The 15,150-nt window shown below is 39.8% G+C and overlaps 1 protein-coding gene across 1 annotated transcript in view; it reads right to left on the bottom strand.

Annotated features, from left to right (window-relative positions):
• The window catches only part of PASD1 (PAS domain containing repressor 1), a 48,423-nt gene that overhangs the window by 12,084 nt on the left and 21,189 nt on the right, over positions 1 to 15,150 (bottom strand). The window contains exon 5 of the mRNA XM_059910495.1: positions 8,657 to 8,729. Coding sequence (XP_059766478.1) covers positions 8,657 to 8,729 — 73 coding nt within the window. The remainder of the gene's footprint in view (positions 1 to 8,656; positions 8,730 to 15,150) is intronic.

Raw genomic sequence — 15,150 nt, 5'->3', positions numbered from 1 at the left:
AAAGATTATGGGTGCCACATGCTATCCAACGTCAAAACTCAGAAGAGAAATACGGTATAGATGTGCTAAAAGCACAAGCATAAGAAAAATGTGTGCCAACCAAGGGCCGTGGCTATATATATATATATATGCACTGCAGAGGTGTTGGTAGCATGCCGGTTCAGAGAAGTGGGAAGGCTGTAGGAGAACTACCCCCACTGATGGGGCCATTTTTCTAGAGGTCCTGCACGTACAGGCTAGGCTTAGAGAAAGGAGAGGATGATTGGGGGCTGTTTAACCACTTCATGTTTTTTACACAAATTAAAGTTGAAAGTATTAGTAGCAAAAGTACCTTTAATGTATAGTAGCAGAGAGATGGAAGTGGCCCTGGGGAGCTTCTAGTGCAACTTCCCCATTTGATAGTGTCAAAGAGGAGAAGGTCATACAGCAAGTTAGGAGCAGAGTGAGTGATATAATCCAGTGACTTCAAACTCAGCACCACTTTCCCTAACCCTGGTACCTCAATTTAAGCCATTTGTTGCTTTAAACCATATACATTATATTCCCATTTAGTGATGCACTTCCATTTCCATAATAACTGGATCCTTTCTGAATAGGCTGGGGCTCACTGCTCATATGAAATTTAAGTACCTGGTTTATCAGTGAAATCTTGTACATCTCTGCCAAAAAATTGTTTGTTTGTGTGTTTGTTTGTTTGGGGCTGGATTAAGACATAGACTCATGCTCATTTTTCCTTAAGGAAGCTGTTTGTTGGAGCACTTTCATCCAGATCAAATCCCAGCATTTGAACTTCAGGAAATTGTGCAACTTCACTGTTCAAGTACACTGTGTTTTGTACTCTTCAAAATAAGCAATATGTTTCTGGGGATGTGGCTATCTTTTCATTATTTAGAAAGATATTCTGCTGGGGTGGTATTCATTGAGATAGGATATGACCTCTCTTTCTCTGTCTTCTTGCTTCTGCTCTTTATCATAGCCATATGTCAATTTAATCACTAGCTCCTTGCTTCCTGGATGATTTTCAATAGAAATGTATATACTTGGGTGTTAAGATGTCCATTTTTGTGCATTCATAATTTTTAGCCCATCAATATAAATGCAGTGAGTTTAAATGATCTCAACTGATGGAATCATGTGCAGTAATAGTAAATGGCTTGGGAAAAAACAAAGCAAAGAAACTATTTTGAAAGCTAAAAGATTCCAGTTTAAAATACAGTTAGGACGAAGGCCTGAAGACAGTCTTTCAAGAGAGGCAGCTAGAAGCTAAAAAGAAAGATGAAATGAACATGCATACATGGGGGCAGGGAGGCAATCAATAAGCTTTTACAAGTTCAAGAGGAGTTTTGGATTCACTTTTACTCCGTAACAGTTTCCATGAACAATACACTAAAGCATTTTAAAGAGAAGCATGGCCTTTGAGGCTAGACACAGAGCAGGCTTCCAGTGCAGCCTCCAATACCTGATGCTCTTGTGACCTAGAAAGGAGTGTACATTGCGGGGGTGGCACTCCAGAAGTATGTCCTCCAATTTTCACATTTTCCCCTTGATTAGCTTAATGTCAAAAGTGCTCTGCCTAATTTTTAAGAGATGCTTGCATTTTACTTTTTGGAAAAAAAAAAGTGCCATAGGGCTTCCAGTCAAGATGACAGATTGAATAGCCATGGGAAAAACCCTAGGTAAAATAGAATAGAATTTTACAAATGCACTCCTTTAAAAACAAAAAAGACAGAAATAAATTAAAAGTCATAGGAATGATCAAAAGCACGATGAATAAGCTCTAGAGAGTAGAGGTCTACTGGACAACATTGTACCTGTAGTCAACAATAATGTATACTTAAAAATTTGTTAAGAGGGTAGATCTGTTATGACTCTTATGGCAATAAAATAAATTTTCTTTAAAAATAGGGTAAAAAAAATTCTCTCTGGAGAATTCCCTGGTGGTGCAGTGGTTAGGACTTGGTGCTTTCACTGCCGAGGGACCGGGATCGATTCCTGGTCGGGGAACTAGGATCCCACAGGCCACACAGTGTGGCCAAAAAAATAAATAAATAAAATAAAACTAAGCCAAAACAAGATAAAAATAAATTTTACAAATTCTCTCTGGATCCCACCTCTTCTCCACCTACTGCCCTGTTTATGTGATTCCCTTGACAGCAAAACTTCTCAAAGGGAAGTCCTCAACATCTCCAGTTCCACTATCCTCTCTTAAACCTACTCAATCAGATGTTATTTCCCTGCCCCCATCTACACTCCACCAAAACTTTTCTCAAAGTCAGCAATGGCTTCCAGGTCCTAAATCTAATGGTCACTTCTGAGTCATCAATCTACCTAATCTATCAGCAGTGTTTGGCACTGTCATCATTCCCTCCTCCTGGAAATACTTTCTTCACTTGGCTTACCTCTTACCTCACTGGTCTCTCCTTCTCTTCTCTCTGATCTCTTAACGTTGGGGGTGCTCCAAGCTTAGTCCTTCGTCCTTATCTCTATCTTTACTTCCTCCCTTGGTCACTTCATCCAAGCTTTTAGCTTTAAGACCATCCATGTTGATGATTCCCATATCCTTATCTCCAGGCCAGCTCTGCATTTCCAATTAACTATGTAGTAGGCGTCTCAAACATTTTCAAAACTGAGACCCTGTATTACACCTTCCAACAGACACTCCTAAGCCTGCAAATTCTTCCCACAGTTTTCAAAGTTAATGCAATACCATCCTTCCAGTTGCTCAGGTCAAGCACCTTAAAGTCATCCCTAACTTCTCTCTCTTTCTCACACATTTCATCCGATGTCAGCAAATCCAAGGGCTCTATCTTCAAAATATATCTACAAAGAGACCACTTCTCACAATTTCCACTGTTACTACCCTGGTGCAAGCCATCGTCATCATCTCTCACTTGGATTGCTGAGATAACCCCCTAACTAGGCTCCCAGCTTCCACTCTTGCCTCTGCTCCCCACAGTCTATTCTCAACATAGTGACTCTTTTTAATAAACCAAACATATCACATCATTCTTCTGCTCATAACTCTCCAATGGCTCCCCATTTCATTTAGAGTAAAATCCAAAATCCATACAATGGCTTCCAAGGCCCTACTTGACCCGACTGCCATGACATCTCTGACTTCATCCGTACCTACTCTCACTTTTGCTCACTCTGCTCCAGCTATTCCTCTAAATACCAGGCACACTTCCACCTCAAGGCCTTGCACTGGTTTTCCCTCTTCTTGAATTTTCCCCCAGATATCTTCATGGCTAGCTTTCTCACCTCCTTCAATCTTTGCTCATACTTAACACTGCACTCTCCCATCTGTTGCATTTCCAATCCTTCGCTTCCTGCTCTACTTTCTTCAATAGCTCTTCTCACCTTCTAATATATGATTTGTTTATTTACTATACTTATCTTATTTATCTAAGTCTATCTCCTCCTGTTGGAATGTAAGCTCCTCTAGAACAGGAATTTTTCAATTTTGTTAACTGATGTATCTACTCCCCTCACCTAAAACAGTGTATGTTACAAAGTAGGTGTTGAATAAATATTCGGTCAATGAATTAATAAATGAATCTAAAATGGCCTTTAAAAATAGGTATGTTTAAAATGTTCAAAAATATAAAGAAAAGGAAGTCATAAAACAAAGAATAGGACAATATGAGAAAACAAAGAGCTTTGATTTGAAGGCAGATGCTTCACTGTGTAGGAAGAGCATAGATATTGGGACCAGACAGGCCTTGGTTTTCATCTGGGCTCTGCCACTTATTATGTGACTTTGGGCAAGTTTTTCAATAGCAAGAATCCAAGATTCACCATCTGTAAAACTGGAATAATAATGCCTCATAGAGTTATTGTGGGGGTCAAGCACCTAGCCCAATGCTTGACACGTAAGTAAGTCCTCAATAAAACTTAATCCTAAGTACCATGTCACCCCCCACTCCCCACACCCCTAGATTGAGTTAGGGCTGACCTTCTTAGACCACTTTCTGGATACAATAAGTATCTGTTGGATGAACACATGATTAAGTGCTTAGCACACAGTAGATGTAAAATCAATGGAAGATGCTTTCATGATTGCTCCCTAACTCAGGTTTGTCCTGTCCTCCTCATTAATACATAATCAGCTTGGGCAGAGGGCTTCTGAGTCTGATATATACTATGGCTCTCCTGCCCCACCCAGCCCCTGGTACATGCTCAAAGCCAGCTCCTTCTAAAGAACAGTCTACCAGCTCCAGGTACAATGGATTTGAGTGAAAAAGCAACCTGATAACGTACAAGCTCCAATTTTGCCAAAATGCCTGCGTAGTGCAACACAGTCCAGGAACAACAGATCTCTAGGGATGGATGACAGAATGTCAGAAGCTGGCAACACGAGTCACCTAAACTCATCATTTAAAATAAAGTATTTGGGACAGAGTCAATTAGGAAGAATTTGCTTTGGATTGGCATTGATGCTACTACTTAAAGCCACTGCTGTTCAAATGGTGAGGTGGTGGTTCTGTGGAAAGAACTTTGTTCGCAATACATTGCCTTGTTCTCAACTCCTTGCCAGTTAACAGCTGTTCTCAACAGAACATGCCTTTTTTGAATACAGCATTGTCCATAGTAACAACTGACAGATCAAAATATGATGATCCCTGGCAGGGGTCAGTGTATGCTTTGTGTGGTTTTCTTCGTGTTTCTTTTGCTTGGGTTTAGTTGAGATGCTTGAATCTCTGGGTTTATAGCTTTTATCAAATATGGACAATTCTCTGGCCATTATTATTTCAAATATTTCTGTACTTCCCTGTACACTTTGGAGACTCCATTTACACATATATTTGGCCACTTGAAGAGTTTCTAACAGCTAATTGATGCTCTTTTCTTTTTTCTTGTTCTTTTAAAACTTTTTTCTCTTTGTGTTTAATTTTGGAGAATTTCTATTGCTTTGTCTTTAAATCCCCCAATCTACTAAATCTGCAATGTTTAATCTGCCATCAGTCCCATCTGGTGTTGTTTTCATTGCTCAAATTTCAACTTGAGATTTTTCCCCATCTTCCACGTCTCTACTTAAAATTTTGAACATACGTAACACATATGTTAATATTCCTGTCCACTAATTCTAAACCCTGTGTTTGATCTGGGTGAGTTCCTATTGATTGGGCTTTCTCTTCAATAAGAGTTACATATTATTATTGCTTTTTTTGAATGCCTGGTAATCTCTGACTGAATGCCAAATATTGTTAATTTTACCTTCTGGGGGTATTGGATAATTTTGCGTTCCTATAAACATTCTTCATCTTTGTTCTGGAATGTAGTTAAATTACTTGATTTGATCCCTTTGGTGTTGCCTTAATGATTTGATAGTCAGAACCAGAGCAATAGTTAGCCTAGGGCTAATTTTTCCCTATAACTAAGGCAAGACCTTTCTGTGTACTTTTATACCTCATGTCCTGAGTATTATGAGGATTTCCAGTGTGGCTGGTAGAGACAGGAAGTACCACCAGCCCTGTATGAATGCTGGCACTGTTCCCTCTAATCCTCTTGGGTGGTTCTTTCTCCTCACAGATCCCTGGCATCCTCTACCCATGCAGCCCTCTCCCCTCTGGTACTCTGCTAGCAACTTTAGACTACCTAGTCTCATGTCAATCTCCTCAGCTCAGGAATTCCACTGGGATCCCTGTGTGTTCTCCCTCTTGGCTACATGGCCTGGAAACTCGCTAGGTATAAGCTAGGGCAATTGTAGGGCTCATTTGATTCGTTTCCCATCTCTTCAGAGTCCCTGTCCTTTGTTGCCTGATGTCCATTATCTTGAAAACTGTTATTTCATATATTTTTGCCTTTTATTTTTGGCTGTTTTGGGCAGGAAAGTCAATCTGGTCCCTGTCACTCCATCTTGATTGGAAACAGAAGTCCCCCAATTCCATAGTATATTGTACAGTTACTGAAATGATTAAATTTGGGACTGTACAAAGGTAGAATTTAGTGACAAGTGAAAGCCAAAGGGAATGGAATAGCAGGCAAGCTATCATTATAACTAAGTAAAAAACAGATGCGATGGTAGACTGATACTGAATGGAAATTAGCAAAATTAAATAGCAACTGTGCCCTTGTGATAAGATTATGAATTTCTTTTAAAAAACTTATCTTTCAATGTTAAAATTACTTAGGTTTTATAAATTTTATAAAGTGAGTATTTTTTTAATCCAACTTTCCTCAGAACATTAAGTTGAAGGAATGGATTCTTCACACATAGCACACTACAGATCCTGGGTAAATATTTGTTGACTGACTGATGAAGTCCGGCTGTCAGCCGTGTAGATGTCAGACTGATGGCCAGAGCTATATGGATGCCTTGGCCTTTTATCCTAGGATAGCTGAAAATTAGTTTGTGTGTAAACAGAGCACTGCTCTATTTAAATTAACCTTCTTCTACCTAATTTCCTCACTGTTTCCTACTGTCTTGAACAGAATGCTAGGTTAAGCAGAGGTACGTCTTCAGAAGGGAGAAAGTTTTATCTACACAGAAGTAGCTTGTTGAATGAGCAAGAGTTGGAAAATACAATAGAAAAATCAGCACCTCATATTGAAAATATGTGTTCACAGCATCTCCATGTTACAGAAGAACTTAAATACCTGCATAGTCCACAGAACATGAAAATCCTTTCAAGCAAAATCACATGGAAGCCTGAAAACCAAAGTGAGAGTCTACACATCCAACCTGTTGATACTGCTCTTGAAATCCCTTTACCAGATATTTAAAGAGTGCTATAAAAATAATAGTGCTTTAACATACAATATTCATTTGTGCATCTAATGTTTATTATGAGCACCTACTATGTGTGGCCAGCCCTGTTCAAGGTATTTGGTGATATGCTGATGAACAAGAGTACCCTTGCTCTCACAGAAGTTTCATTCTATTGCATGAATACAGACAACATGTTAATAAATGAGGTTCCTTTGAGCATTATCATATATCCTTATGAGGTAGCCTGGCAGAGATTATTACCACTCCCATTTTACAGATAATGAAACTGAGGCTCTCCATGGTAAAATAACATTCCCCCAGTCACATAATTGGCAAATGGCTGAATCAGGAATTGAACCCTTATCTTCTGATGTCTAGGTCATCTTTTCTCTCTGTAGTACTGTCACCACCGCAGTGAACCAGCCTAGCAGCTATGTTACATGCACCCATGGAGTGACATGTAGGGTGAAAGACTATCCATTGGGAAGGTTTCCTAGGATGCTTTTTCTGTTCTTCTATATCTATTTTTCTTGCAGTTTGATCTTATCTCCCAGACTAGAATTTAGATCATTGAGGGCAGAACTAGGTTTCATATTTCTATTAATGTGTGTCCCTACAGGATTCTCTAGAGGAACGTCTGGTGAATGGATAATTGGATGATACATTTAATGGCTTAAGAAAAAGATGGAGGCAGGACTTCTCTGGTGGTGCAGTGGTTAAGAATCCGCCTGCCAATGCAGGGGACACGGGTTCGAGCCCTGGTCCGGGTAGATCCCACATGCCACGGAGCAACTAGGCCCATGCGCCACAACTGCTGAGCCTGCACTCTAGAGCTCACGAGCCACAACTACTGAGCCCACGTGCCTAGAGCCCATGCTCCACAACAGGAGAAGCCACTGCGATGAGAAGCCCGAGCACAACAACGAAGAGCAGCCCCCGCTCGCCACAACTAGAGAAAGCCCACGTGCAGCAATGAAGACCCAACGCAGCCAAAAGTAAATAAATAAAATAAATAAGTTTATAAAAAAGAAAAGGAAAGGATGGAGGACAATCCAGATTAATTAGGAATTGGGTTCTGCCCATAATGGGCAGATGACTCTGCCATCTCATGAGTCTACTCACATAGCCTACAGTAGCAGGCAGGTCACTAACCTCTCATTTCGAAATGCACTCACAAGTCAAAAAGACCTTGAACAATGTCTGGCGTAGAGCACAGCTTAATTCTTTTTAAAGCTACTACAGGGATCATTCTAAGCATGGCCATTACTGGCTCCCAATAAGAAATGGCTACAAAAAGGCAACTGTGCAACACCGCTCAGGTGCTATGCCCATATGGGATATTTCTTGAAATTAAAACCTATGTAGGACAAGGGAAGCTGAATTTGCCACCCCAAAATATGCCTCCTTGGCATAAGGATTATTTTGAGCTGGTTATGTTTAAGAAACAGCAGACAGAGGAGAAGCTCTGAAAACCAACAGAAGTTACTCTACTGTAAGAGATACTTCCATTTGTAAGTGTGTCTCCCTCTTTGCACAGGGAAGAAAAGGATGAGTCGAAATTTCTAGGAACTCTTATCAATGCAGAAATCCAGGACTCAAATCTGCCTAACAAGCTTCCCCACAACTGACTCCCTGCCCCCAACATCTTCTTTTATCTTTAGCTGAAAATGGCATTTAAGCTGGTAGCTTGAGCCATTTTGAAGAGTTATTCAGTATTCCGGGATCTCTCCCACGTATACAAGGAGATGTACATGTTATTAAACATCTGTTTGTTTTTCTCCCGTTAATCCTGTCTTTTTATTACAGGGGCATCTCAGCCAAGAACCCAGAAGCGTAGAGGGAAATTTGTTTTCTTCCCCCACCTTGGCAACACACATTAACTAAAGAATCAACATTATGGGAATAAGGGTCCAAGCTTTTACTCTATGTACTCAGTGTACGTACTTCTGAGGCAGGAGCATCAGGTTCAGCATGCAGGAGTTCCATTCTAGAACGTCTTCTTTGGCCTTGAACGCTTCTATAAATAAGTGAAAAGAGAGATGGTAAACACATCTCACTTGCCATTTAAATCTAAGTTCTCTATAATACAATAAAAATGAGGTTCTGTTAAAGAGAAAAACCATAGGCCCAAAATGGCATCACTTGTGCTAAAGTCCATGATACCAAACCCAGATTTAATACCTAACTTAACTGCAGTTTCAACCTTCACCACAAATGTAATCTTGATTACAGTCTGAAATTTCCTGGTCAGCACCAATTAAGTAATGTGTCACATGGGTCCTCTCTATCCCCCAAGGGAAGAAGAGGCAACCTGCAGGATTAAACCTTTGCCATTACTTTTCTCCCCCAAAAGATGTCCTGGCCTAAAAATAATCCTTTCTTTTCTTTTGCTAATAACTCCCTGGCCCCACCCCTCTTCCTATAAAAACCTTCCATTCTGTACAACCCCTTGGAGCACTCTTCCCGTTGCTAGATGGGACGCTGACCAATTCATGAATCGCCTAATAAAGCCAATTCGATTTTCAAATTTACTCAGTTAAAATTTTGGTTTTTAACAGTTCAAATAAGAAAAAAAACCTGTTTTATTTTTCTTAATACATAACATCATCAATCTTTGACGTGTCGCTTTTCCTACAGAGAAAGTTGTTCTGCACCATATCTATAATAAAGTAAATCATCTGGACCCTCATTAGAATGAAGTTTTTTTTTGTTGAAGTTTTGAATTTTATTTCTTTATTTTTTATACAGCAGGTTCTTATTAGTTATCTATTTTATACATATTACTGTATATATGTCAATCCCAATCTCCCAATTCATCCCACCACCACCCCCCCAGCCACTTTCCCCCCTTGGTGTCCATACGTTTGTTCTCTACATCTGTGTGTCTATTTCTGCCTTGCAAACCGGCTCGTCTGTACTGTTTTTCTACATTCCACATATATGTGTTAATATACGATATTTGTTTTTCTCTTTCTGACTTACTTCACTCTGTATGACAGACTCTAGGTCCATCCACCTCACTACAAATAACTCAATTTTGTTTCTTTTTATGGCTGAGTAATATTCCATTGTATATATGTGTCACATCTTCTTTATCCATTCATCTGTCAATGGACACTTAGGTTGCTTCCATGTCCTGGCTATTGTAAATAGTGCTGCAATGAACATTGGGGTGCATGTGTCTTTTTGAATTATGGTTTTGTCAGGGTACATGCCCAGTAGTGGGATTGCTGGGTCGTATGGTAGTTATCTTTGACTTTTCCCTCTTTCTCAACTCTCTTCTGATTTGTATGAAAGTTTGTTATTACTTTCTGTCTGCCTTTTCTACCTGGTGTATTTCTTGAAGGCGGTGCGCTTCCTTTGAACCTCTTGTATCCCCAGCACATACCACAGTGAAGAGCACTTACTAGGTGTTTTCATGAATATGTGCTGAGTGCATAAAGGAATAAACAAACTGACCAGTTAGTTCATTAAACTATTTGCACATCCCTCATCCCAGGCCGGCTCAGCTTGACACAATTATTTTCAAAGACCAGCTAAGGCTTCCATCTGTTCCTTAAGAGCAATTAAATGACTCCATATTGACTTCTAAATACTAAATACCTTTATGCCTGAGATAAACAGCATGTGAATGAATGTCTAATATGGTACCCACTAACTACATGTGGCTAAATTAAAATCAAAATTAAATAAAATTTAAAATTTAGTTTTTCAGTCACAGCAGACATATTTTAAGTGCTCCATAGCTACACGTGGCCAGTGGCTACTGTATTAAACAGAACAGATTAAAGAGCATTTCTGTCATCACAAAATGTTCTATTGAACAGTGTTATATCAAAGGATGCAGTGGGTGTTACTGGACAAGACACTAACTTTGACAAGAAAACATTATGAGGCAGTTAGGTTTTGCTTTAAATCCACTGGCTTGAATACTGAAAATATAAAATAAAGAAAAGCAAAGTTTTCCAAATTCTTCCATGAATTTACATTTCATACTCCTCTATATGTCAATATAGATGGCAAATATTTGACTTAAAATCAGAATGTACAAATAACCAATAAACACATACATTGTTAATGAAAAGTATTGAGGAGTCTTTCATACCTAACCAGTCTATGCATGTATAAAATAGAGGGTTTGCAGTCACATCCATTGCTGGTCTTTGGTTAGGAACAGATACAAACAGAACTTTCCTTTTCCAAATTGCATCAGTTAATTTTCAAAAAGAAAGAAAACGATCAAAGAACACTTTCCTAGCTATATTTACATGAAAAGAACAGTTTCTAATTTTACGAAGAAAAGTACCTCTGTCTCATTATGTAAAATCTCAAAATGTTACTCTTAAATTGGGCCCTTAATGTTTTTTACTTTTTGAATCTTTCCCCAAGGTTTGATATTCATTGGTAAAGTAGTCAACGCTGCTGAATTACTTTAATGGAAGGTTGTTCTTGGCTCAGAAAAGCATCTACTTCTACTTGCTATATAAATGAAACTGTAAATATGAAAAAGACGCCCCAATGAATACTGTCCTTTCATACGTCAATGAGGCACAAACTAAGGTGTGTTTTGAACAGTTGTGGCACAGAGTCAGGAAACTGATGACAGTAAAAATATAATCCTAAATGTCTCTGCTTGTTTAATTTACAGCCGAGATGATCTAATCTGAAGCGATGGAAGGAAGGCTGTGACCAAAGTTTAAGGAGCTAATTTTTAAGATTATTCTAACGGAAGCTACTCCGTAGGCTCACAGAGGAAACCCATTAACACCCCATGTCTGAAATGTGAAATCTTGAGTCAAGTTGTATGTATCCTTTTTTCCTTCAGGCCCAACTGCATCTCAGCCATCCCTGGCAACTGCATTAGTACTAGCATCTCCAGAGCCTACCTGTCCCCAGGAGTCACTATGCACTTAAGTGGTTCCTTAGGGATCATGCCTGAAATGGCCTCCTGTTTTTCCCAGCCCCCACCATTGTGCCTACTATGTCAGAGTTGCCATGGAAGATGGAGAGAATTTGGGGGTCACACACACTTGGGCTCAAACTTCAGCTCTGACACTTCCTAGCTGTGAGACCTAGAGCAAGTCTCTTAACTTCCCTGAGCCCCAGTTTAAAAGTGAGACTCATAATACACACCTTTTAGGTGTCTTGTAAAGATAAAATAGTGTTTGGGAAAAAGTGCTTGGTAATCTGTACCGTCCAACATGAGCCTCTCAAACGCCCTCATTAGCCATTCTCCCTTTGATCGCTCCATCCCTCTAAGCTTCTTCTCCACTTAAATATATGATTTAGGACGTATAATACTGTAATTTGCTTCAAAATGGTTCTTTTATGATTTTAATTCTCTTCTTGAGAAAATGTGTTCCTCAGAGATGAATTCTGCATGTGCTATCATTTATTCCTTCAGAGCCAAGAAGCAGACTCTCCAGTGCTCATGTAAGCAGACTGGGATCAAGAGTTGATATTGCTATCCACCACCTAGACCAGTACTCTCCTTTGGGCAGGGATGGAGGGAGGAAGAGGGGTGTTTTATGGCCACAGGGCTCTGCATACAATTCACTCTTGTCAATACCCCCTGACTGAATGTACAAACTGATCCCCCCTAATGAAAAATAACTACTCTGCTTTTTAAATATTTCTTCTCTTTCAATATAGCTTCTTTCAGTAAAGAAATCATTAGAAAATGTCATCTTAATAGATTTACATGATCCGAAGACTGAACTAGTTTATTTCAGGAACCTTATCCAAAGGCAGATAGGCAAAGGAGATGATTTTGATCAGTTCAGAAAATCAATAACTTGAAGTGAGTGTTCATCCATCACCTTCAGTTATCGTGAGGTAACTGTTAACTAACCCTACTCCTTACCCACCACCATGAACTGCGAGCCATAGTCAAAGACTTTCCCAAAGTAACCAAAGATCCTCACAGATTTTCTGAAGAATTTAATATAGTCATTCAAACTTATCAACCTGGTTTCTTTGCTTACATGAGCTAGTTCATATGCTTGTCTGTGAAGGCCAGGCCCAGCACTAGATGAAAACCACTAATGGGGAAAATCCTGAAAGGTCTCTAGAGTTACAACGGGGAGACCAGCCCACTGACTTATTATATGATCAGGCTCAGGCAATCACTAGGCAACTTTGTGAGCAATTCCTAGGGCTTTGCTAAAGCCTGTTTATTGGAACAAAATTCAGGCTTGAACACAAAAATATGATGAACCTGTTCATGAATATTATAATTGACTTCAGATTATTAAAAACAAATTCTGGTCTTCCTTCAGATGTCGATTCCACCTGGGTAGCTTTTAATTCTACGTTTATCAATGGACTGAACTGGGACATTTTCCTTCTAGTAAAAAGGACCAGGATGGAATGCGAAACTATGTCCACTCCAGATTTAATTAATCTGGCAAACCAGCTCTCTCACACTCTAGATAAGTCACCTAAAAGGAAGGCCACCAAAATTCTTAATCTTCAACTCAAGTAAATGAAGGCTCCTAAATGAAACCAAAACCCTCCTAGTTTCTGCTATTATTGCAAAGGGCCAGGACATTGGAAAACAGATTGTTACAAATTTAAGCATTTTAGGCGCCTCTAGCCCTCTAACCAGCCTTTTCAATGCTCTCCTAACCCCCAGTGATGGGCTCTGAGGAACTACAGGAGCTCTTCCTAATCCCATTAAGAGGGAGGCCTTTTAATCATCTTTGAGAAATATTTCTCCAGATGTGGAGTGAATCTCTTCCAGTCCTAATTGACACCAGAGTTACACTCTCAGTGTTCAACTCCACTGCTGTAAAACAGCCTCTGCTTCAGAGTACTAAAACAATTCAAATAGCGGGCATCTCTAATGAACCTCAAGAGGTTCCTGTCTCTGAATTTATTCCCTTTTGTTTAGGCCCTTTGAGAGATACATACTCTTTTCTCCTTAGTTCCTCTGCTCCTATCCATTTACTAGGCTGAGACTTCCTAGAGAAGTATCATGCTAGAATTTCTGTCTCGCAAAAGGGGGAAATAATTCTAGAAATTGATAGCGGTCATCAAAGTAACTCACCAGATGAATTAAATGACCCTTTGACATCTTTTATTTTTCATCTCTGATGATAATAAAATAGATTCTGGAAACACTGATCATTTATCCCTGTTGAATCAGCTACCACTTTCTTTATGGGCAATATCTCCAACTGATGTTGGCAAAATTCACAGCACACCTCCCATCAAAATTAAAATAGACCCCTCAAAACCTCTTCTCAGAATTAACCAATATCCTATAAGTAAAGAACCCCACGAAGGCATAGAGCCCATAATAGAAGCTTACAAGGCTCAAGGCCTCATTATCCCTTGTTCTAGCCCCTGTAACACTCCCATTCTACCAGTGAGAAAACCTAAGGGCTGAGGGTGGAGGTTTGTCCAGGACCTCCCAGCAATAAACTACACTGTTATCCCTTGACACCCTGTCGTTCCTAACCCTCATACATTACTAACATACATTCCTACCAGAAGTAAATTCTTTACTATAATTGATTTATGCAGTGCATTCTTTAGTGTTCCAGTTGATGAAGCTAGCCAATACCTTTTTGCCTTCACTGGGGAAGAGAAACAATTCACCTGGACAGTAACACCTCAGGGTTTTACTGAGAGTCCTTATTTCTCACAGATCCTGAAGGCTGACCTGGATGATATGAATTTCCTTAGAGGTTCTACTTCGTTGCACTATGTGGATGATTTGCTTCTTTATTCTCCTTCTCCAGTCTCCTCACAGGAGGACACCATCCACTTGCTAAAGCTTTTAGCCTTAAAGGTACATAAGGCGCCAGAGAAAAATTACCGTTTGCCCAGTTTGATATTTAGGACATCTCATTTCAGAACAAGGGTTACACTTAGATCCAGCTAGACTTCATGGTGTCCTAAGTTTCCTCAAACCCAAAACTAAGCACCAACTGTGAGGTTTTCACAGGCTAGTCAGTTGTTGCCGAAATTGAATTCCAGATTTCTCTCTTATGGTCAAACCTCTGGATGTTTTACTAAACAATTAACAACCCGGACACAATTTTATGGGATGAACTGGATGGCACAGCCTTCAAAGCCTTAGAGTCTGATGAAGCCACCTGCCCTTGGGCATCCCAATTATCAGATTCCCTTTTTTCCTTGTTTTATATTAAAAGGAAGGGAATGCCCTTGGGGAACTCACCCCAAAACATGGGATGACCATTAACCCACAGCAACTGGACCCTGAGTCACAGGGATACACCCCTTGCCTTAGAGCCATCACAGTCACTGCAATATTTTTACCTGTCAGTTTAGCTATTATTAAGATTCCAGGGCATTCTGAACTTGACTCTCTGGAAGCTAGGAGAAATCAGCTTGCTGATATTTCTGCAAGGCCTGCTGCCGTTCAAAGGACCAACAGCAGCCAAACCTCTGTCGTGGTTCAAAGGGATATT

Source organism: Balaenoptera ricei, chromosome X (genome assembly GCF_028023285.1).
Source record: "Balaenoptera ricei isolate mBalRic1 chromosome X, mBalRic1.hap2, whole genome shotgun sequence".
Taxonomy (NCBI): domain Eukaryota; kingdom Metazoa; phylum Chordata; class Mammalia; order Artiodactyla; family Balaenopteridae; genus Balaenoptera; species Balaenoptera ricei.
The sequence above is the reverse complement of the archived record's forward strand: the minus strand, read 5'-3'. Positions and strand labels throughout refer to the sequence as shown.